Genomic DNA, 24,293 nt, shown 5'->3' with positions numbered 1-24,293 from the left:
CACACTCAGGAGCAGCTGAGCTGAGAGAGCGGGCGGGTTTATAAGGGTGTTGGATGGAGGGGGCGGTTCAAGAGCATTCAGGGATTTAAAAACAAAAGAATTTTAAAATGAATCTTAAACTGTTTGGGCAGCCAGTGGAGTGAGGCTGAAACAGGGAAGCGTGCTCATATTTACATGTGGAGGTTAAAAGACGGGCAGCAGCGTTCTGTACCATCTGGAGACAGGTGATGGAGGACACACTAACCCCCACATACAGTGATCTAGCTGAGTGGGACCAAAGGTCACGATCAGTGTCTCAAAGTGGTCAAAGACAGCAGAGCAGGGGACAGAGACTCAGGGGACATCAGCAGAAGGTGAGATAAGAGCTCTAATAGAAGAGTCCTGGTTAATAAAAAAGTGAAGAAGGTTTTGACAGACATCAGGGAGGTCTCCATACAGACGTGTGCGCGATGTTAAGAACTGAGTCCCTAGTCTTGAACAGAACATGAGGTCTGTGACAGTTTGACAGAATATCAGACAAATGTTTTTTTTTTTTCACAGTTGTTTGATGACACCAGCAGTCCCTTAGTGTTTGAAAAAACACCTGCAGTTTGTCCTTTTTCCACTCAGGTCTGACAGCACGAGTCGTGTCAATTTATCCAGGGCTTAGATTTAGTTTTATGGCCCAGTCACACGGCAACGACAAATGCTGAACAAAGGGGAAATGTAAAAAAAGTTGTCAAGAAAAGGTTGATGAATGAGCTTTTGACTTGTCCCATCACTGAATAGCCTGCAAATCAAGAGCACAAAAGGAATGAAAGAGGAACAAATAGAAACCCAAGCGAACACTGATCTCCACGCTTTAAACAAGACGCGCCTGGAGCCACTGTTGGAGCGGTGTGTGTCTGCATCTCTGCGTTCCAGGACTCTTCCCTGGGACGAAGCAAACAGAAGTACGTGATCCGACCTACTTTGAGAGTCGGTGGATCCACCTGCTCTGGTTCCTCGTCCAGAACAAAACAGGGATCATCTTCTTCAGAATCCTCACTGTCTGACGACACGCTGCGCTCAGTCTTGCTCCAATTAAAAAAATAAATAAATAAATAAAAACTGAAGCGCTTCTTCAACATTCATAAGACGCCTCATTTTTACAAAAAAAAAAAAACACCACCACACCACACATGCTAGCCACAACTAGCCACCAAAATTATACACACTGCAAACATGCCAAATGTTTCTCAAATCTCTCAAATACCAAAACTATAATCACTGTCTGTACACCTGAAATGTGCATGTACTCGTGCACGTTTGGTAGAGCATGTTGATATCTACAGCATTCTACTGAAAACTGTGATGATGCTAAAGCAGGGGTGGCCAAGTTCGGTCCTCGAGAGCCACTTTCCTGACACTCTTAGTTGTCTCCCTGCACCAACACACCTGAATCCAATGAAAGACTCGTTAGCAGACTTTTAACGAGCCTTTCATTGGATTAAGGTGTGTTGGAGCAGAGAGACAACTAAGAGTGTCAGGAAGGTGGCTCTCGAGGACCGAACTTGGCCACCCCTGTGCTAAAGGTTTAAATAAAAAACTTTCTGAATAGGTTTCACTTTCCTTTCCATGGTGCTGTCCTCCCCTCCTCCTCCTCTGCTCCCCCCTCTCTCGCTGTCTCGCCCTCTGTCTTGCTCTCAGTCACGCTCCAGACGCTGACAGGGGCAGCAGGCTCTTCTGTCTGCAGAGGCTTGAGGACAGCAAGCCCTTCAGAGCTCATGGACAGAATGCTGCAGCTCCGGACGCACTTTTAGTGCAGCAGCTCTCTCCTCGTGCACAGCACTGGCCAACACCACGATCATGGGCTGCCGTGCACTGGCGGAGAGGCCGACAAATTCTTCCTGGCCGGCCAGCACCGCTGCATGACCGGGGCAGCACTCGCCACATCACACGCAGCCCCACACCGCACACACACCAGCAGCGCCCACAAACCGGCTTTTACACTGTGCGAAAACATTCAGCTGGCTGAACGAAGTCAAACTAAATGCTAAAGTTACAAAAACTAAGCAAATGACAGCAGAACAAAATATGGGCAAATTGAGGTTTTTGGTGGCATTCATTAAAATTTTTCAACAGCTTAAAAATCCTGATGAAGTGCCAGCTGCAGGAATGAAGCTGAGCGAAGTTTAAACGATGCCAACAAAAGTCCAGATTTCTTGTTTCGTTAGGGCTTCGTTGCCCTTGGTTAAGTGCCGTGTGACCGGGCCTTTAGGCTGCCTGATTTTTAACGGAGCCACAGCATCTAAAACAGTCTGGCAGATGGAGTGAAACCATGAGCTCAGCTCCTCTGGACTGGACATAGGACTCAGGAAGGACACATCGGTGATGAAAAGAGGCCGAGAACTGAGCAGCAGGTTTAACTGTGTGACAAGACAGAGCAGCCTCCAGGAATACAGGCATCAGGAAAGACTGCCTCACAAGTCTCTAAGCTAAAAACGGACAAACCACACAATACAACAAGCTCAAGAGTGTGTTGAAGGACTCTGATGAAGCTGTAACTTTACATCGAAACATCAGTCTTTACTTTTGTTATGCACCTTTGAATAAATGTATTTAATTGCGCAGACATCTGTGTTGCACCGGCGTTCCTTTTCTCTTCAAGTTTTGTCCTGACCTGGTTGCACCGCATTGTTGTGACTGGCAGAAGCTTGGAGAACCTTCCTTTTTTTGCTAAGATCAAGTGTGTGTCGGTGATCTCGTGTGGGTCCAGACACAAACTGCACAAGATTAAAAGAGTCAGTGAGGTTCAAAAAGTCATTCACCACTGAATTATCAGGACAACACGCATGAACATTAAAATCACCAACAATAAGGACACACCCATTTTTATGTATCATTTCAACCAGAAAATCAGATGCTCAAAGCGCTTTACAATAATGCCTTACATTCACCCCGATGTGAGGGTGCCGCCATACAAGGTACACACTGCACACCGGGAGCAACTAGGGGACTAAAGCCCTTGCCCAAGGGCCCTTAGTGATTTTCCAGTCAGACTGGGATTTGAACTGAGGATCTTCTGGTCTCAAGCCCAACGCCCCAACCATGAGACCATCACCTCCCCCACTTTATACTTTGAATATAATACTGTAGATTATTTTAACTGACCAATCTCTCCAGTATTTTCTCAGTCTTCTCAGAGGTCTCCTTCCAGATCGTAAGCCCAGAAAACCTGCAGATTTTGCTCCTGCAGTTGTGGTGTGGGAGTGATAGAGACTCAGCTATGACCTTCTCAGTGCGATTAACAAACACCAGCTCAGATATACTTTTATCTTAGAACTCTCACATGACTTCAGAGGGCGCTGACTTTGGTCTGTGTTTTCTGGGTCAGACTGATGAGAAATTAAACGCTAGTCTGTGCTTATAGACCATCCAGAAAGTATTCACTGTGCTTCACTTTTTCCACATTTTGTGTTACAGCCTTGTTCCAAAGTGGATTAAATTAATTTTTTTCCCTCAAAATTCTACTCACAACACCCCATAATGACATGAAACAAAGTTTTTTTTTTTTTTTTTTAATGTGTTTGCTAATTAATTACAATTAAAAAAAAAAAGAAATCACATGTATATAAGTATTCACAGTCTTTGCCATGAAACTTAAACCTGAGCTACGGTGCCTGCTGTTTCCACTGATAATCCTTGATGGTAAATTGAGTTGATTGGACATGATTTCCAAAGACACACACCTGTCTACATATAAGGTCCCACAGTTGACAGTCAGAGCACAAACCAAGCATGAAGTCAAAGGAATTGTCTGTAGACCTCTGAGACAGGATTGTCTGGAGACACAAATCTGGGGAAGGGGACAGAAACATTTCTGCTGCTTTGAAGGTCCCAGTGAGCACAGTGGCCTCCATCATCTGTAAATGAAAGAAGTTCAGATCCACCAGGACTCTTTCTAGAGCTGGACGCCCGTCTAAACTGAGCGATCGGGGGCAAAGGACCTTAGTCAGGGAGGTGACCAAGAACCCAATGGTCACTCTGTCAGAGCTCCAGCATTCCTCTGTGGAGAAAGGAGAACCTTCCAGAAGGACAACCATCTCTGCAAAAATTCACCAATCAGGCCTGTATGGTAGAGTGGCCAGACAGAAGCCACTCCTTAGTAAAAGGGACATGGCAGCCAACCTGGAGTTTGACAAAAGGCACCTGAAGGACTCTCAGACCAGGAGAAACAAAATTCTCTGGTCTGATGAGACAAAGATTGAACTCTTTGGTGTCATGTTTGGAGGAAACCAGGCACCATCCCTACAGTGAAGCATGGTGGTGGCAGCATCATACTGTGGGGATGTTTTTCAGCAGCAGGAACTGGGAGACTAGTCAGGATTGAGAGAACGACGAATGCAGCAATGTACAGAGACATCCTGGATGAAAACCTGCTCCAGAGCACTCTTGACCTCAGACTGGGGTGGCGGTTCATCTTATAGCAGGACAATGACCCTAAGCACACAGCCAAGGTATCAAAGGAGTGGCTTCAGGACAACTCTGTGAATGTCCTTGAGTGGTCCAGCCAGAGCCCAGACCTGAACCTGACTGAACATCTCTGGAGAGATCTGAAAATGTCTGTGCACTGACGCTCCACATCCAACCTGATGGAGATGTAGAGGTGCTGCAAAGAGGAATGGACCAAACTGCACAAAGATAGGTGCACCAAGCTTGTGGCATCATATACAAGAAGACTTGAGGCTGGAATTGCTGCCAAAGGTGCATCAAAGTATTGAGCAAAGGCTGTGAATACTTATGTACATGGGATTTCTTAGTTTTTTTTTTTTTAATTTTTAATAAATTTGCAAAGAAAAAAAATTTCATGTTGTCATTATGGGGTGTTGTGAGTAGAATTTTTAGGGAAAAATGAATTTAATCCATTTTGGAATAAGACTGTGACATAACAAACAGTGGATGGTGAAGTGCTGTGAATAGTTTACAGATGCCCTGTGTGCCTCTGCTGCCTTTGTTTGTTTGGGCTCCTACCTTGGTGTTGTTAATCCAAGTAAAACATTCGAGTTTGGCCAAAGATGTCTGTCATTCAAAAATACGCTGTGGAAGACATGAAGATGTGGGAGATGTCCATGTTCTCCAGCGAGACTTTTCAAAATGCCTGCAGACGTTTGCACATTTCTTCATGTTGAAGTGGAAAATGACTTTTGTGCAAGTGCGTCTCACTGACTCTGCACGTCTGGTTTGTTCCTGTGCACAGGAAGAAGAGGGTTGTGGACTTTACTGCAACCGTGCACGGGTCTGTTCTACGCCACAGTTTGCTGAAAGGCATCTCGGCACAGATCGTGTCTGCTGCTGTAAGGACACACATTTACGACTCACTGGCTTTGGTTTTACTTTTCAAGAACACTGTGTGTGTGTGTGTGTGTGTGTGTGTGTGTGTGTGTGTGTGTGTGTGTGTGTGTGTGTGTGTGTGTGTGTGTGTGTGTGTGTGTGTGTGTGTGTGTGTGTGTGTGTGTGTGTGTGTGTAGTCAGAGATCACAGTAAAACTTTGTTACAGGTTGGTTGGATACAGTAATAATGATGATTCCTGAAACTTAGCACCTACAGACTGTGCACAGTCTGTAAGGTTTAAATATGAAATTCATCAGTTGATGTGGATGCACAATTCTGAGCCATCCAGCTGGTGCCAGTGTCCACTAGGTGGCAGCACAGCACCTCCAGAACAGTGTTTAGAATAAAAAAGGCTCAGAGCAGAGTTCTGAGTAGCCCGATAACCGGCACTGAATTGGGCCACATACTGGCCTCTTTCTCCGAACCTGTGATTGGTTGGTGGCCGAGATGCTGACGTCAGCCTCACTTTGGTGTTGCGCGAGCGCTGTTCTCCTATTGGTCATTTAGGAGTGGGAAATCTCACTCCAAGATGGATGCCAGTATCCGGCCCAATTCACAGCCGGGTCAGTTGTCGGGCTAAGTTCTGAGTTAGTGTCACTCGGTTGCAGTACCCAGGAAGATCCCTTCTTTTATTCTGCTTCGACTTTCCAGTTCGATTGTGTATTTCATCTTGACTTTTCCTCAGTATTATGACTTTTATTTTGCTGCACTGTTGCTAGTTAGCTGATGATAATGTGAGGGGTGGAGCAGAAACATCAGTGAGACAAAATACTCAGACAAAATCAAGTTACTTTTGGGATGAATCTGGTGCATAAATGTTGACCACTAACTAGGAGCGGGCGATATGACCTAAAACTATCACAGCATTTTTCACTCTTTGGATGGTGACTGCGTTGTATCAGGGTTGTGCTAGTTTTGTACTATATGACCCCTTTAATAATGGTCTTTTTTGAGCAAAAGTTTTCATTTTCAAGTCTGCCCTTACAAAGTTAAAGTCTGGGTGAAAATCCAGATGAGTCAAAGATAAGAGGCATGAATGAATGAATGAATGAATGAATGACTGCTTCATTGGCCCTTGCAGATGGCGGTACACCATGAAGCTGGACTCTGGCTCGTACCTGTTAGTGTTTCATCTGTTTTGCTTCAGTCTCATAATTAAGTTTGTTTTGTTTTCTCAGGACAAAGTGGACGCCGGCCTCCCAACCGCCATAGTGAGTAAGACTTTTGTCATCATTTTATCTGGTGAAGTGAAAGAGAGATTAGATCCCTGTTGCCAGTTTTCTCAAATCAAAATTTTAATGGACAAAAGTGTGTGTTTTTTCCAAGAGGTGCTCATTGTCACCAGGGTGAAGACTCGTCACTAAGTCACTAACAGGAAAAATGTGTAAGCACACAGTTGTGATTGGTGAATCAACACGGTACTTTTTTGGCTGTAAATAAAATCCATCACTCACCAAAATGTCACCTGTTTATGACTTTTTGAGTTATCCTGCTAACAGACAGTGAAAACGTGACATCCTCAGCAGAGGGAATCATTTATTGAATTAGATAACTTAATCTCACTGTACATTTACCACAAGAAGAAGAAAATGTAACAAACTATCAGCACAAATCAGAACCTTATTTTGTTGATACAGTTCAGTTTGACAAGTGAGATGCATAGAGATTTCCAAGTGGATATCTCAGAAAATTAACATTCAGGAACAGATAGGGCATAAAAATTCGAGAAAAACCTACACAACAACTTCATTTATCTTTACCAACATGTCTCCGGTTTATTCCCAGAGGTAAGAAGTAGAGTGAATAAAAAGTTTGCAGGCCACAGAGTCTTGTCTTATCATGCACCTGTTTTGTGGAATGATCTCTCTGGGGAGATAAAGCAGTCAGACACTGTCGAGTGTTCTGTGGTCATACTGCAGTATCAAGTGCTGTCTCGATAATATTTACTGTCCTCATTTGTCTGCGTCCTCTGGTAGGCTGTTCCATGTGTCCACCACTGCCATTGTAAACCACAGTTTCCTCACATCCAGACGTGACTTCCTTTTAAATCATTTCATGCTGTGACCTCTTCTCTTGTCTTCTGATAATTGGAGATTTTCAATTCAATTTCAATTTGTTTTCTTTTATATAGCGCCAAATCACAACAAAGCTGCCTCAAGGTGCTTCACACAGTAAGGTCTAACCGTACTAACCCCCAGAGCAAGAACACAGGCGACAGTGGTAAGAAAAACTCCCTCTGATGATTTGAGGAAGAAATCTCAAGCAGACCAGACTCAAAAGGGGTGACCCTCTGCTTGGGCCATGATACAGACATAAATGACAATACGAATATACAGGAAATGTTTGGGCGTCCATGCTGGTGCACAGGACGGGAGGTCTGCAGGAGTAAACACCCACTGCCATCTCTGGATGGAGCTGCACCTCAAACAGAGAGAAAAAACAGAATCAGGCATCAGAAAGACAACAAATACTGTATAATTTGTCAGCATTAAACAACAAGAAAAACAGAGAAATACTAAGGTGATCACCAGCCACTAGCCCTAAGCTTCACTAAAAGACCCAGACTTTAGATATGGTTGAGGCCGCGGCACACTCTGTTTACTAATAAAATGAATTAAAAAGAGTAAAAAGCATAGAAACATACTATGCCAGTATGCTAGCCATACGAAAGGGAAAAGAAGTGAGTCTGGTCAGGGTTTGGTCGCCTTGCCTTGTTTCTGTCTTTGACTATCTGTTTGTGGTTGCTCTTTATCATTTATCTTCAGTGTTTTATCATCTGGTTATGTTCCTTTAGTTTTTGATTACATTATCTGTATTTCATAGTCTCTGGTTTTGTTTTCTGGTCATTATTTATTTTCTAGTTAGTCAGTAGTCTGTCTGCCATTTTGTTATCACTATTGTGTTACTTTTATAATTTGGTCATCATCAGTTCTGTTCTAGTTTTTGTCCAGCCTGCGTTTGTTTTCATTATGTAATCATTAGTTGAATCACTTGTTTGTTTTGTTTTTAATCATATGTTGTATTATCTGTTAACTCTATTGTTGCCACTTGTGAGTTCTACTTTAGTCTTTGCTCTCTGCCTTTCACTGTAGTTATTGGTTATATTTCCCTGTATTCTTTAGCCACATGGTGAGTTCTATTCTGGTTAAGTTTCTGCTCTTTATTTTGTGGTTCTTGTCATGTGGGCACTTTACTTGTTCTATGGTTTTCACTTCATCTAGTTAAGGATGTTTATTTCCATTGGTTGTGGGTGGTGTCACTTACACTTAGTTGTTTTTGTCTATCACGCCCACCTGTCATTCCTGTCTTGTCTTGTCTGGCCACGCCCATTCCAGAACATTCCCCACACCTGCTTCTTGTCACACCATGATTACTCCCTCTGTATTTAAGCCCTCACTGTGTCTCTGTCCCCTGCCAGTTTGTTGAAGTCCTTTCACGTCATCGCCTTTTGCCACAGTCTTGCTTGCCTCATTTTCACCTTGCCTGTTTTTCTGATCTCCACCATGCTGTGAACCTACCTGACCCTTGCTTGTTTTTTTCACCATGTATGTGCCTCTCGATTACCTGTTACCTCTGCCCTGCTGACTGCCTAAACGTGTACCGCACCCTTGCTTGTTTTTTTGATAAAGCGTTTTATTACCTCTACCCCTCTGTCTGCAAGTCTGCATCGTGTGCCCTACAACCTTCTGTGGCACACCACCACGAACCATGACAGTCTATACAGAATCTGACTGTTTTATTGATGCAGGGAGATCATTCCACAGAACAGGGGCATGATAAGAGAAAGCTGTGTGACCTGCAGACTTCTTATTCACCCTAAGGACACAAAGTAGTCCTGCACCCTGAGAACACAAAGCCCGGGCCGGTACGTAAGGTTTAATTAGGTCAGCTAGCTAGGGAGGTGCCAGTCCGTGAACAGTTTTATAGGTTAGTTACAGAACCTTAAAATCTGATCTCACAGGGACAGGAAGCCAGTGAAGAGATGCCAAAATGGGTGTAATGTGGTTGAACTTTCTGCTTACTGTCAGAAGTCTGGCAGCCACATTTTGAACCAATTGGGGACCCCTAATGCTGGACTGCAGTAAACCAAAAAATAGAACATTGCAGTAGTCCAATCTAGAAGAGACAAACACATGAATCAGGGTCTCAGCATCAGCCATACACAGGATGGGACGAATCTTCGCTATATTTCGCAGGTAGAAGAAAGCAGTCCTAGTAATAGTTCTAATGTGGAGGTCAAAGGGCAATGTAGGATCAAAAATTACCCCAAGGTTCCTCACTTTGTCAGTGTGATGTATGACACATGAGCCTAGGCTGAGCGTTAGCTGGTTAAATTGATGCTGATGTCTCACTCGACCAAGAACCATCATTTCGGTCTTATCAGAGTTTAAAAGTATCAAGTTTCTATACATCCAGCTTCTCACTGCTGCAAGGCAATCTTCTAAGGATTTTATGTGGATGAGATTACCAGCAGTTATTGGCATGTATAACTGAGTATCATCTCTATAGCAGTGAAAGGTAATCCCAAAACACCGCAATATGTGCCCAAGGGGTGCTATATAAAGAGAAAAAAAGCAGGGGGCCTAAGACAGACCCCTGATCAAAAGTAATGTTGTGTGTCACACTCAGTTTGTGTGGCAGTGAACTAAGTGTGTTCATGTGCTGGTATAAAAAACAAACAAACAAAAAAAAACAAACAACACACACACAGGCAGAGAGACAGACAGCTTTTTAAGTGTTCTGTTGTGCATTTGGGAGCTGCAGTCCTCAGTTTGTGGGTCAGAACCTTGGCCTCTTTACCGGTTCAGTGTGTCACCTTCAACACTCTACAAAGCAGGGATGTTATAATGACATTTTAATTGGTTTCTGGTCCCAAAAAGACATCTTAGACTAAGAGGACGGTCTCACTTGCTGTCTGGCTTGTTTACCGCTGTGACTGTAAAAATGGCTGAAAACATGTTTTTTTTTTTGTGTCTCCATAGCAGCTTTGATTAATTCTTAAAGTGAATTCTTTCCTCAGACGGTGTCCAGTGTGATTGCTGTGGGGACGTCACATGGTCTGGCTTTGGTCTTTGGTGAGTCTAAACTTACAGGGACTTGACAGAACCCCCTGACTTTTTTAATGTGTTCATCTGTTCACTCGCCCATCACACTAATGAAACATGATTTGATTTTTTTTTTTAACATGAACATATTGAATATCTGTATCTTTGTTGAACGGCATGAATAACTTCACAGCTGCCTTGTAGAGAGTTAACTGTGCAGGGTGATTTATTTGCTCAGGGTGTTCTGATCACATGTTTTATCTGAACCGTTCATTGGCTGGTAGAATTCTCATGAGCTCCTTTAATTCAGTAATTTAATGACGGTGAGAAAGTGCTGCAGCATGTTGATGGTTTCAGCTTGAGGCAAAGCTCCTCCCTTTGGCTCAAGGTGGCTCCGCCCCACCGTAGAACCAGCTTGGGACCTGGATGAAAACCACCAAGGCAGACAAAAGGTCCATATTTAATGGAACTGGTCTTCAGCTTTTGAGACTGAGAGACTGCCTGTAAAGAGCTCATGGAGCAGAACAGGTTACTGGACAGAGGTCTTTGTTTTTTCAGTACAACAAAGCCGTGGGTTCGTATGGTGCTGGTGCTTCGTATTGGACTCTGTGATCAGGAGAGTTGGATGCTAACAAGGGATGAGATGTCTTTGGAACTCGGCCTCTTTTGAGGATCCTCCAGTACTGCTGGAATGACTTTATGGATGGATGGATGGATGATGGATGAGATTTATCGTCATTGTCATCACAAGTGCAACAACAACGAGATTATGTCCACACTCAAATTACCACAGACAAGATACAGCAATTAATCCACAATTATTACTTGTTTACCATAATAATGGCACACATCAGAATTAAGACAACACATGTACATTTGACATTGTTTATGTGCACTGAACTTGAAACAGTCCGTTTTCTGAATTGAGGCGATGTGAGTCTGTGGTAGCCGCTGCAACACGTAGTCGCGCCACCACCAGCTTGGGAGGAACGGGGACCTACCGCAGTTAAAACTGCACAGCCCCCGGAGGGGGAAAGGAGTGGCGTGAGCGGGGGCCGGGATGGGGTGTGTGATGGGGGACGGAGGGGGGGCAGGGACAATGTGGAGCATGCTTTCAGTCTCTGTCCATGTGTGAGTCAGTTTCTGTCCGTGTGTACTGGAGTTTAGAGACGATAAGGAGGCAGTCACATGTTCACTAAAGCAGCTAAAGCCACTAAAAGTAGATTCATGTCAGATCTTGTGTCCTCAAACTGTCATTAACCTCAGGTTCTTTTTAACATTCTGAATTCGCTCATTAATCCTCGTGCGAGAAATATCGCTATGCCCTCGGCCAGCCTTTGTGAAGATTTTCTCTTATTTCAGAGATAAACTCTCTGATCTTAGATCATCTCCTGTATCTGAGGTGGAGTCAGCAGATCCATCCGTGTGTCATACTGTTTTTGATTGTTTTAATCCTGTATCTGTTTGTGAGCTGACTATAAAACTTGTCAACGCCTCTCTACTAAGTGGCTGTTTTCCGTCAGCTCTAAAACACGCTGTAGTCCAGCCGCTCATCAAAAAGAACAATCTTGACCCAAATATGTTGTCCAACTATAGACCGATCTCTAAATTGCCATTTGTAATATAAAAATCAATTGCAGGCTTATCTGGATCTTAATGAAATAGGGGAGAAGCTTCAATCTGGTTTTAAATTAAGACACAGCACTGAAACAGCCCTTTTAAAAGTTTTTAATGACCTTCTTTTAACTGTTGATGCAGGGAACTCTGCGGTTCTTCTGCTTTTAGATTTATTTGCAGCCTTTGACACAGTGGACCACAGTGTCCTTGTGACTCGCCTCCAGACGCACATAGGTATTAAGGGTTCAGCGCTGAATTGGTTTCAGTTCTGTCTTTTCAACAGATGTTTTTCTGTTAATGTAGGACAGTACTCTTCCTCTGTGTCTCCTCTTAAATATGGCGTGCCCCAGGGCTCAATTTTAGCACCACTTCTCTTTGCTTTGTACATGATCCCTCTTGGGTCTGTTTGTAAAAAGCACAAAGTCTGTTTTCACTGTTTTGCAGACGACATTCAGATTTTTTTTTTTTTTTTGTCACTTAAATTTTTATTAACAAATTATTGCGACAACAGACAAATGCAAATTCCAAAACATATAAAGTGAACAGTAGGCTGCCTGATGAGTACATCATATTCTTAAAGTGTTGTAAGTTGATAGATAGATCGATAGATCGATAGATAGATAGATCGATCGATCGATCGAAAGTCAAGAATGGTGGTTGGTGGTGTCAGTATTCCGGTCCAGTGTCATTGTTTAGAGATTTAGAAAGGGTCCATTTGCGTCACTGCCTGTCCAGTCGTTCTTGTAGCCTCAGCACGTGTGTCAGTTTTTCCATCAAAAAGATTTCTTCCACAATTGTTATCCATTGATCTTTTGTTGGTGGTATGTCTTTTCCCCAGTTCCTAGTAATAGCTTTCTTGCCTGCCACCAACAATATTTTGATCAAATACACATCATCAGTGGCAACAGTCTTGTCTGAGAATTTACATAGGTAAAGCACTAAACAGGTATTAGGCACCTCATAACGCAATATCCGTTGCAGCTCCTTATACATCATTTCCCAAAATACACTTATCTTTGGACATTTCCAAAAAATGTGAGAATGATTCACATTAAAAGATCCACATCCTCGCCAACATTTCTGTCGTACATGTATGTGTAGCTATTTACTTTTCATTTTTGGAGTAATAAAAAACGGATCAGATTCTTCCATGCAAATTCTCTCCAGATTCGTGAATTAGTGGATGAGTGATGTATCTTCCACATTTTGTGCCAATCCTCATCTAAAATTTCCACATTAAGTTCTTCCTCCCATTTTATCTTAATATATTCAGTTGAATGGTTGTTGTTGGTATTCAGACCTCGATATAATGATGAAATTATTTTTATGTTACTCCCCTGATATGCTTTAGCTATGATCCGGATGATATCATTCAATTTCCTGGAAGGATCCAACTTGATCTCCTTTTTATAATAGTCCCCCAATGGAAAATATCTAAAGAGTTCGTGTCAATCTAAGTCGAATTGTCTTCTAAGATTTTCAAAACTCACCAGCTCCCCTTTATTTTCTAACACAAACCAGGCAGTTATTCCCTTTTCTTTCCATTGTATAAACCTTTGATTGTATTTTGCCGGATTGAAATCGCTATCACATGCTACCCATTTTAATATTTTTACGTCATTCTAGATCTTATATTTTTTTAGTAATTTAAACCACAGATCTAATGTGTGTATTGTGATTGGATCCATACTATTTTTAAGTTCTTTAAATAACTGGTGGTCACCAACCATATTTTGAATTGGAATCTGGTTTACTTCTTTTTCTATATCCTTCCATTTTGCTCTAAATTCAGACTTGCACCAACAATATATAGGTCTCAATTGAACAGCGTTGAAGTATTCCCTCAATTTTGGAAGACCCGTTCCCCCTTTTTCTTTAGGTAGCTGGAGAGTTTTATATCTGACTCTAGGTTTTTTGCCTCCCCAAACAAATCTAGAGATCATTCTATCCCACTCTATGAACTGGCTCTGGGGAACATCAATTGGCAGGGATTGGAATACATATAAGAATCTAGGTAATATATTTAGTTTAACTATATCTACTCTTGAATTTAAATCTAATGGTAAGGTGGACCATCTTGTTGTATCTTTCTGTATTTCTTGTTTTAAAGTTTTATAATTTGCAGTATATAGCTCAGAAAGGTTTTTCGTAATCATAATACCCAGATATTTGATTGTTTTCAAGTTCCAATTTAATTTATATGATTTCTGGATCACTCTCGATGGGTGATAGTTGAGTGCTAGAATCTGAGTTTTAGATACATTCAATCAATCAATCAATTTTTTTTTATATAGCGCCAAATCACAACAAACAGTTGCCCCAAGGTGCTTTATATTGTAAGGCAAGGCCATACAATAATTATGTAAAACCCCAACGGTCAAAAAAAAAAAACATTGATTTTATATCCTGAGAAATGTCCATATTGTTCTATTAGCTTCATCAGATTGGGGAACGCCGTGTCCGGCTGCCTGAGGTAAGCTATTATGTCATCGGCAAAAAGCCCAATTTTATGCTCTACATTCTTAACTGTGATACCTTTAATTTCTTTATTTTGTCAAACTGCTTGAGCCAAAGGTTCTATAAAAATTGCAAAAAGAATCGGTGACAAACAGCATCTCTGTCTGGTTGATCTTTCTAACAGTATTTTATCAATCAAATTTCCATTAATTTTTATTCTAGCTGAGGGTTTTTGATAGTGTTTTAATCAATTGTATAGATTTATTATTGAAACCAAATTGTTCTAATACTAAATAGAGGAGTTTCCAATTAACACAATTGAATGCCTTTTCTGCGCCGATACTAACCAGCACAGAGCTTCGTTTCTCTTTTTGAGCTTGACCCAGTACTTGTAGAGTTCTACGAATATCATGTGTTTGACGTCCTGATATGAACCCCGTTTGGTCCTCGTCTATTAATTCTGCTATAAATGTATTTATTCTTTTGGAGATGATGGATGTATATATTTTATAATCGGTATTTAGTCTTGAGATCGGTCTATAATTTTCACATCTATCTTTACCTGGTTTTAAAATAATTGAAATAATTGCTTCTGCCCATGTTAGTGGTGTTTTATCTTTTTTAAGAGTCCAGTTAAAAGAAGTTTGGAGTACTGGTACCAACTCTTCCTTAAAGACTTTGTACCATTCTGCAGGGTAACCGTCGCTTCCTGAAGATTTATTATTTTTCAAGGAATTGATCTCTTGAATAATCTCCTTTTGTAATGTCTGCTGTTAGTCTGTCATTTTGTCTTAAACCAATGGATGGTAAATCTAATTGTTCTAAAAAGTGTCTTACTTCCTCCTCGTTTGCTGCAGGTGGTTGTGTGTAGAATTTTTTATAGAACTCCTTAAATATCCTCTCTATGCCCTTCAGATCGTGTATTAGTCCATTGGTATGTGGGTCTCTGATTCTTTGTATGGTATTCACCGCTTGCTGTTTTCAAATATGTTTTGCTAAGAGTTTAGTTGCTCTGTGCCCAATCTCATAATAACTTTGCTTCAGATATATATTTTTCTTACCATATTTATCTAATAATAATTCAGTTATCTTCATTTTGATATCTCTGATTTGATTATGTATTTCTGGATTGTTCATTTTCTGACATTGTTGCTCTCATTCTCTCAGCGTTAGTGAGTATTTTGAGTATGTTTCTCTTCTGATCTTTTTGAATACTGTGGCTCTAGCTATTATCTTTCCTTGAACAACCACCTTCAAAGCGTCCCATATAATGTGTGGTTCCACCTCCCCGTTGTTATTTTCCTCTATATATTGTTTGATGTCTTCTTTAAAATCTTCCACCAGTCTTTTGTTATTAAGTATTCCTACATTCATTCTCCAAATTGTCTATTTTCCTGGCATTCAAATTTATTTTTAGAAATAAGGTATTATGATCCGATATGTCAGCACCCCCAATCCTACACTTGGTCACTCTATGTCTATCCCCCTTATTAATAAAAAAGTAATCTATTCTGGAATGGACATTGTGTGTTGCTGAATAATGTGTGAAATCCTTTTCCAAAGGATTGAGTTTCCTCCATATGTCTATCATTCCCATTTCTAAAGATATCTTTACAAATTTTGATGTCTGTTTTTTTCCCCTTTAAGCTTGTATCTAAGTTGTGATTCATGATTATGTTAAAATCCCCCTCACAGATTAAAGTACCTTCTGTTTCTGTGGCAGTAACATTAAACAGGGATTTAAAGAAGTGTGTACTACTTTCTGGACGTGCGTAAACATTTATCAGCGTTACAGGTTCATTCTCTAATTTTCTCTTCACTAATACATATCTTCCCTCTTTATCTTTGATTTCCTTTTCACAGACAAATATTGTTGAGTTTGGGATTAGTGTTGCAACCCCCTTCTACGTCCTTGTTTATATGTACTGTAATATGAATTCCTATATCCAATTTTTTTCATTTTTTCATGTTCTGTCAGAGACAGATGAGTTTCTTGCAAGAATATGACTTGTGGTTTCTCTTTTTTCAACTTTGTTATGACTAATCCCCTCTTTTTAGGTGTATTTAGACCATTTACATTTAAGGACAATATTTTCAGATCATTGCACACCATATTTCTTCACTATTATGCTTATGTATTTCCTCAAGCAGCCCAAAAGTAACATGAACATTAACTCAAACAAAACTGAAAATAAAAAATACCACATGGAACTTCCACTCAGAGGTTCTTCATCCCCCAAGTCCCTGTTGGTGGGTGGATGGGAAATCCTCTCCTGTGAGGGCCCATCCCTAGACCCATAGCTCTTCAAGCCTAGTCTAGACAAGTCCAACATCAGTATGCCTCACCCAGTCGGTAGTATCTTAAAATAAACCGCAGTATCTGAAGCCTTCTTGTATTATTTATGTCCATCTATGGGTCATATCTTATTTTCCTTGCTTCAATAGATTAAATGAGTTGACCCAGTCAATGTTATTTGAAGTCTTATTAACTTTTTACAAATGGAAGATGTTAATTATCAGATCTCCTTTGATATTCCTGCAACTTCTCCTTTGCTCGTTGTGCTGCCGTATTTTGACTCAACCTGCTCTGTCTCACTTGCTGCCATCCCGGATTCCTTTGAGTTGTCTCCTCCACTCGTCCCACATCCACGTCCAGCATCTCCACAATTAGTCCCTTTTGTTGTGTGGGCCGCCAGAAGAGGAGGTACTGCTGGCCCACCACCAGAGGGCGCCCTGCCTGAAGTGCGGGCTTCAGGCACGAGAGGGCGCTGCCGCCCCACAAGAGCGGCCGAGGCTGTTACTCATCGGCTATGACAGCTGTCACCAATCATCTACGCCTCACCCCAAGTTAAAAGCAGGACGACACCTCCACCACGTCGCCGAGATATTGTCCTATCGAGGTAATTTGTTCTCAGCCATTGTTTTGTCTACCACAGACAGTATTTGCTTGTGTTATTTTTGCAGTAGGTTTTGTGAGTGCTTGTAGCTGGAGGCTGGGTTTGGACTGACGTCTTCACTCCAAACCTTTGATAAGTACACTTACTACTGCACGTGCCAGCTTTCTGGTGTTAAGATGGAGGTGTTTTCCCACCTGACTTGCTGACTGTTTTTGCTCTTCGCCAGCAGTACCAGATCCGACACGCGGAGACGGTGGCCACCTGGGGGAACTCGGGACTTGGCGGCTCCAGTATTCTCCTGGTTTGGTGGCGGAGGAAATCGTGTGGTTCCGGTTCTTCTCCAGACGGACGTCTCGTATCGTCGAGCCTGCCCACACGACACCTTGATTGATTGACTTTGTATTCATTCTGAAATCTGCTGTATGTAGTTGTGGCATTCACAACAGTAAAGTGTTCAGATTTGACTTCTTCTATTGTCCGTTCCTTTGCGCCCCCTGTTGTGGGTCCGTGTCACTACACTTTCACAACACCTTTGCTCTCATATCCTGCGCTGCATCTCCTGCGCTGTCATAGTTCTTAACACCGCTGTTCTAGTGAATTCTTATTTTGGTGAATGGGGTCTGAAAATGAATCCCCTTTTCTTTCAGTATTTTCTTGATGCCCAGATATGATTTGCGTTTTTGGACGATTTCAGTGGGGTAATCATGGTCAAATTGAATTTTCTTGTTGCCCACCTGTATTCCCTTCTTCTGCCAGACTTTTTGCAGGATCATCTCCTTAGTCTCAAACTTGAGAAAATTAAGCACGACTGCTCTTGGAGCTCTGCCAGGACCCGTTTGTGATGTGGACATTCTGTGCGCTCGTTGTATATGTAGGTCGGTATCTTCGGGTAGTTCCCACTCTTTTTTTAAGAAGTTGGTCCAAGTAGACTGTAATGGAGCTTCCCTCTGTGTCCTCGAAAATCCGGACATTATTCCATCGAGATCTCGTTTCAAGGTGCGTTAGTTTATCCTGCATCTGATGTGCCTGCTTTGTTAGCTTCGTTAGCAAGTTGCTAATCTCTGTGTTATGCTCCTCCAGCTCAGTTATGCGAGCTTGTGCCTCGGTTATGTTCGTCTTCTGCTCCTGTAGCTCTGTATGATTTTCTGTCAGCTTTCGCTCTATGTCTTGTCTTAATGAAGTTATTTCTTGCTTCATCTCACCTTTGAGTTCCTCTTTGAATGTTATAAGCTCATTATGGAGCTCCTGATTGAGGGACCGTATATCATTGCTGATGCCGGCGAGTGCAGCTTTCAGAGTTTTGGCGTGCTCCATTTTCTCCGTTGTTTCACTCACTCGTTCACTCTTGTCAGAGCCGCCTTCTTTCAGAGACGGCTCTTGAGTTTTCTTTGAGGTTTTGGCGCTTCCCCGGTTTCGAATACCACTCATCTCAAAATTTATGGAGGTTATATGTTGAATTAATCAGTTTGAGTGGATTAATTTTACCGACTTGGGCGAGCTATAAATCTATGCTACTAACCTGTCCACCATCTTGGAACTCCCCCCGACATTCAGATTTACCTTCCTGTAATTTCCTGTGATACCCAGGCTGCTGTAAAAATACTACAGGACTGTCTGAATGATGTACAAGTCTGGATGAATCTTAATAAAAATAAAACTAAGATTTTAGTGTTCGGGCAAAGTGACCCTCTTCAAGGACAAGATAGTGCTATCGGTTCTCTGTCCACTTTTTGCCACCCTTTTGTAAAAAATCTAGGGGTGATAGTTGACCCATTGTTCAGATTTGATAAACACATCAGCTCTGTCATCAGGGCCAGCTTCTTTCAGCTGAGGACTCTTTCCAAGATTAAATCTTATTTTACTTGAGTTGATTTTGAAAGAGCTATCCATGCATTTATAACATCACGTCTGGATTATTGTAATGCTCTCTATGTTGGGCTGGACCAGCGCTCCCTGCAGCACCTGCAGAGTGTACAGAATGCTGCAGCCCGCCTTTAGACTAAAACAAAGAAGCATGAGCACATCACCCCTGTGCTCTGCACCTTACACTGGCTCCCTGTCGGCTTCCGTGTTAAATATAAAGTTTTGCTGATTGTTTTTAAGTGTCTGCACTGTATAGGGCTCCACATCGGGCTCTGAGGTCAGCTGACCAGCTTCTCCTGCCTGTTCCTAAAGCCAGGCTTAAATCCAGAGGTGATAGAGTCTTTTCTGTGGCAGCACCACAACTCTGGAACGATCTTCCGCTGACTGTCAGGTCCTCAGAGCCTGTGGGACAGTTTAAGTCCAGACTGAAAACTCATCTCTTCTCCCTGGCTTTCAACACTGGCTAAGTGGTGTTTGCTTTGCTCTGCTTGCTCTGTATTTTTAGATTTGTTATTATTTTCCTTTGTTAATATTTTACAGTTATTGTATTACTATTATTGTGAAGCACTTTGGTCAACTGCAGCTGTGTTTGAATGTGCTATATCAATAAACTTGAATTGAATTGAAATACAACACTCAAGTTCTTGATCAAGGAACATTTTACCATTTGACACCAGTTAACACACACAGTACACCAAACTGTACTGCAGTGAAAAAATCTTCAGACAAACACATCCTGATGTTCACAGTGACACCGACCTGAACAGAACATATCAGCACATTTAGGCTCTTTCAAAGTGTGGAAACATTCCTCAATCGACAAAATAACATTATGTACATATGACAATGTTCACATCACCTTCAGAGAGAGAGAGATGGAGAGAGAGACTGTGTGTGTACCACACGCCTCTGTAAAGAAACAAACAAACTCAGGACTCAGACTTGGCTCCATTTGTAGACGTGAGGCTGGGAGCTGGTTTTCGTTGGCACTGTGAGGCTTCTTTTCCACCGACCAAACTCTGAGCCGGAGCCGCCTACGTGAGCGCCGCCAGTGTGCGGCAGTTTCTGGCTGCTCCTTTATCCCGGGTTCGCCCCTCACCTACCAAAATCTGTGTCCCAAAGTTCTTCAACTAACTCCAGTGGGGTTTTTGTTTCCACCAAAAACAGGAGCACTTTGATAAATCCAGGGGCAAAAATTCTATTGCGGGTCGCCCCCGCCCAAGATATTAAATTTGGTGAAGCTGATTGGCCAAATATTTATTATTTTTCCTTAGCAACCATTGTCATGGTTTTGGCCTAATCTGGGCGTTGTGCCCATTTCTTCCCCTTGCTGTTCTCCTTCGACCCCAGTTTTGTTATTAGTTGCTTATTTTCATGCTGGTTTATTCTCTGTTATGTTGTTGCTTTTTACTTTGGTCTTTTGTTCTGTTCCAGTTTTCTTCAGTCAGTTGTTTTCATTTATTGTTCATTAATTTATCATTTAGTTATCATCAGCTTATTTTTGCTGTTTTCATTTCTGTTATTTGTAGCACTTTAATGTCGGGTTTTGTTGTCACTTAGTGTCTGTTCTACGTAGAGTTTATGTCTGCCTGTTCCAGTTTAGTTTTGTCATTGTGTTTAATTTCTTATAATTCTCTGATCAGTTTTTATGTTGTTTATCTTCTGGTTTGCTTTTCTGTCCTGTTTGAGTTTTTATTGCCAGTTCATGTTTATTTTGTCATAAGTGCTCATGTCAGTAATTCTCTTCCCTTCTCACGTACACCTGCGTCTCATCCTGTCTTTGTCTGCACTCATTTCAGTTCTCACACTGAGCTTCATTGTTATCTCAGTCTCCCTCTGATCGCTGCACTCTTGTCCTGCACTTCACATCTCTGCACCTGCCTCATGTCTTTGTCTTTCACTTTGTTTCTGTCCGCTCTGTCTTTTCTTTCACACTCACTCTTGGCACCTGCTGATGCATCTTTGTATCCTACGTCACTTCACTTTGTGCACTCTCTTCCTCCCCATCTTGCACTGTGTTAAATCTCCGTTCACTAGCCAGGCCCCTTTCTAGATTATTCCTCACGTGTTAACTCCTGTCTTATTTAATCTCCTCCCAGCCACCACACCCCTGCTCGTTTGTTGTCTTTGTACACCTACCAGCTCTGTATCAAGTCCTGTTTTTGATTCACCGTGTATCCAGATCCTGCTTTGTGTTTTTGACTGCACCTTTTGCCTCTTCCATGATGTCTGTCTGCTCGTGCGTTTGAACCCTGCTTACCCATGACTGCGTATTTGCCTGACCCCGTTTGTGCTTCTGCCTCGCCGACTGATCATCTGTGTACCGAACCTGAGCCTGAATTAAAGACCATGATTTCTTTTACATCCAAGCCTGATCCGGGAGTCTGCATTATGGGTCCAGAGCCTGACAACCACACACAATTGGTCATTTTGCTGAACTCCAAGGGGCTCTTTGAGTGAGCGCCTAAGAAGAGAAATATGTTCTGTCGGTGGAAATAAATGTACTGTTGAATGAGAGTCAGTTGGTGGAAATGTTGTTTTAATAATTCAGATTACATGTAGCCACATACTATTAAGTAAAACGAACATTGATAATACTTTTTAAAAAAATATATTTTATAATTTTCCTCTCCACATCTGGGAGGGCGGTGCCCAAGTGCCCCCTATGGGCCAGCCGCCACTGGTGAGGCATTTCTCTCTGCGTGATCCAGCACATAGCTGCCTCAGTGCTGAGCACCACAGTGACGGGAGAAAACCGAGGACACGCACATGCTTCACCTGGACGTGGGAGACGGATGGTTACTTTTCAGAGCTGGGGATGGAATGGTGTGTGTGTGCTTGCGTGCGTGTGTTTGTGTTGATGGTATTTTTGCTTGGTTGGTGGTCATAATGAGTAAACGTGATTGTTGTGTGTTTTTGTCTTGTTTGTTGGCAACCAAACAATAAGTTGAAAGCAGAGCCTCAGAAGTCACGTCAATTCCAAAGGATAATTTTTATTGGTTCTTCTTGATACAGTGTAAATTCTGATTACATTCCATCATGTCTCTAACCTTATTTAATTCATTGAACTGAAACACCAAAGAAAGCTAACAATTAAATGACGTATGTTGCAGCGAGGGTTTAAGACGACGTAACACAGCTGTTTTTTCATTCGGCCTTTTCTGCCCAAAACCATATACTGTGACATAAAAAGTGTACCTGTTGTGTGTGAGTGTGTGTGAACACGTTGATTAACTGTCAGCTTTGAGCCACTTTTCCATCTTTAATCTTTAAAAGTGTGCACACAGTTTAAAGGCAGAGCAGAATTTGCTGCAGTAGTTACTGTGCACGGTTCAGTGAGAAACCATGGATTTGGTTCAAACAATCCTTGGGGAACTGCCTTATTTAGTTGAATCCTATGACTCAGTACGTGTCGGTGTCGGTGAGGTCGACCTTTAGCACTGCTTCACCGGACTCTGACATGGAGGCGCTGACGGTGACGTAATCGCCCTCATAAGAGCTGCTGGACCCGTCGGCCTGCGCTCTGACGAAGCAGTTTTCGCTGCCGTTGTACATGATATCGTACAGGTTGTAGTCGCAGTTGTTGCCTCTGTCAAAGATTCCCACTGCAAACCAGTTGGAATAAAGATTTCGGTCAAAGGGCACAGAGTACATGATGGCCACTATATGGCTGTAATCATTCAGGTCAGGGTTGAAGAGGTCATAGGTCATGACCCCTACAGCTCCAGTAGCGGCCCCGGTGATCTTGTTGAAGAGTGCGCTGGCGAAAGCGCCAGGACCAACCATGGGCGGCAGAGGGATTTCACAGCAACCGCTCTCCGTGAACACCCTGATGGTCAAGACAAAACGGAACAAGTATCAGAGATACTGTTTACTGCTTCACGCCGAAAACCACTCAAATCCACTCAACCTGTGACCCTCAGGGACCACCTAACCTGCATGGTTCTGATCTCGCCCTGCTCTGAAGCTCAGAATCCGCTGGGCTCCTTCAGGTCTCTGTTGGGGTGTCAGATAATCAGGTTTTGGTGAAGGCAGGACCAGATGAACAATGTGCTGGTTAGGGGGTCCCTCAGGGCCACAACTGGGAACTACTTCTGTGGTGGATAGTCCAGTCTGCCTGCTTAGTGATGATCTGCTCAGTCTCAATAAGAATTAAATCCCAATAATAATTTAGTTTTGAAAACAAACAAACCCTCAGTTCATCATGATTTGTTAGTACTGGTATTATCTTGAAAATTACGAAACAATGCACCTTTTTTTCTCAATAAAAGTAAAAATGTAAAAGCCCAGAGATTCCCATACTTTTAGGTTAATTCTTCTTATTTTTTAAACATGTCCTCGGGATCCATCACACAGCTTGTGTAATGAACAGCACTGTTGGTGGAGGTTGAAAGCGGCACATTACCTTGGGTTGGTCAGTGTGTAGTAGGCGGAGTTATTCTGAATTTCCACAGTGCAGCTGCGGTGAGGCATCCTGACCAGACAGCCTGTGGACCCCAGCAGATATCTGAGAGAGACACACGCGCACACACACACACACACAGGAAGCTATCATTTCACTGTATTTCTGCATTAGAAAGCACAGGAGAAAAAGATGCATGTTTCCCATGCTAGGGGGCGGGGCTAAACTCATTCACAGCTACAGTCCATTCAAAGTCACCACTTCACTGCCATGTCTTTGGAAGTGGCAGGACGTCTGATTTCCAGGAAGGAACCCATGTGAACATGAGGAGAACATGCAAACTCCACACAGAAAGGACCATGTGGGAAGAGAACCTGGAACCTTCTCACTGTGAGGCAACAGTGGTGACCACCGAGACACCATGCTGCTTTTCTAAGTATTCATTCATTCATTTATTTTAAAACAAGTCAACTTCTCAAACAAACAGTCAAGACCTTGCCCCACATTTGACCAGCTTTTATCGCCAAAACACTGATGTGAGCATTTCAGGGCTTCTGTTGGTTTCCTACTTGAAACCCAAAATTCAGTAAAAAAAAAAAAAAAACGGCATTTATAGGTGTCAGAAATGCATGATTTTTTTTTTTTTTTTGCCACATAGAA

The 24,293-nt window shown here is 42.3% G+C and overlaps 2 protein-coding genes across 2 annotated transcripts in view; one reads left to right on the top strand and one right to left on the bottom strand.

Annotated features, from left to right (window-relative positions):
- The window catches only part of vps8 (VPS8 subunit of CORVET complex), a 371,669-nt gene that overhangs the window by 16,917 nt on the left and 330,459 nt on the right, over positions 1 to 24,293 (top strand). Inside the window, exons 4-6 of the mRNA XM_034184542.1 lie at positions 5,219 to 5,315; positions 6,531 to 6,563; positions 10,373 to 10,427. Coding sequence (XP_034040433.1) covers positions 5,219 to 5,315; positions 6,531 to 6,563; positions 10,373 to 10,427 — 185 coding nt within the window. The remainder of the gene's footprint in view (positions 1 to 5,218; positions 5,316 to 6,530; positions 6,564 to 10,372; positions 10,428 to 24,293) is intronic.
- LOC117523121 (DELTA-sagatoxin-Srs1a-like) lies at positions 22,634 to 23,737 on the bottom strand. The gene is made up of 2 exons (XM_034184541.1): positions 23,637 to 23,737; positions 22,634 to 23,060 (listed from the first exon to the last, which is right to left on the bottom strand). Exons 1-2 carry the CDS (start codon positions 23,702 to 23,704, stop codon positions 22,634 to 22,636), a joined length of 495 nt encoding a protein of 164 aa, XP_034040432.1. The 5' UTR covers positions 23,705 to 23,737.

The sequence above is a fragment of the Thalassophryne amazonica genome, chromosome 13 (assembly GCF_902500255.1).
Source record: "Thalassophryne amazonica chromosome 13, fThaAma1.1, whole genome shotgun sequence".
NCBI lineage: Eukaryota > Metazoa > Chordata > Actinopteri > Batrachoidiformes > Batrachoididae > Thalassophryne > Thalassophryne amazonica.
This window is presented reverse-complemented; position numbering and strand designations above follow the sequence as displayed.

Coding starts and splice junctions, on each gene's coding strand:
- LOC117523121 (XM_034184541.1), bottom strand. CDS start 23,704: ATGCCTCACCGCAGCTGCACTGTGGAAATTCAGAATAACTCCGCCTAC. Junction 23,061..23,636: donor TACACACTGACCAACCCAAG/GTAATGTGCCGC, acceptor CTTGACCATCAG/GGTGTTCACGGAGAGCGGTT.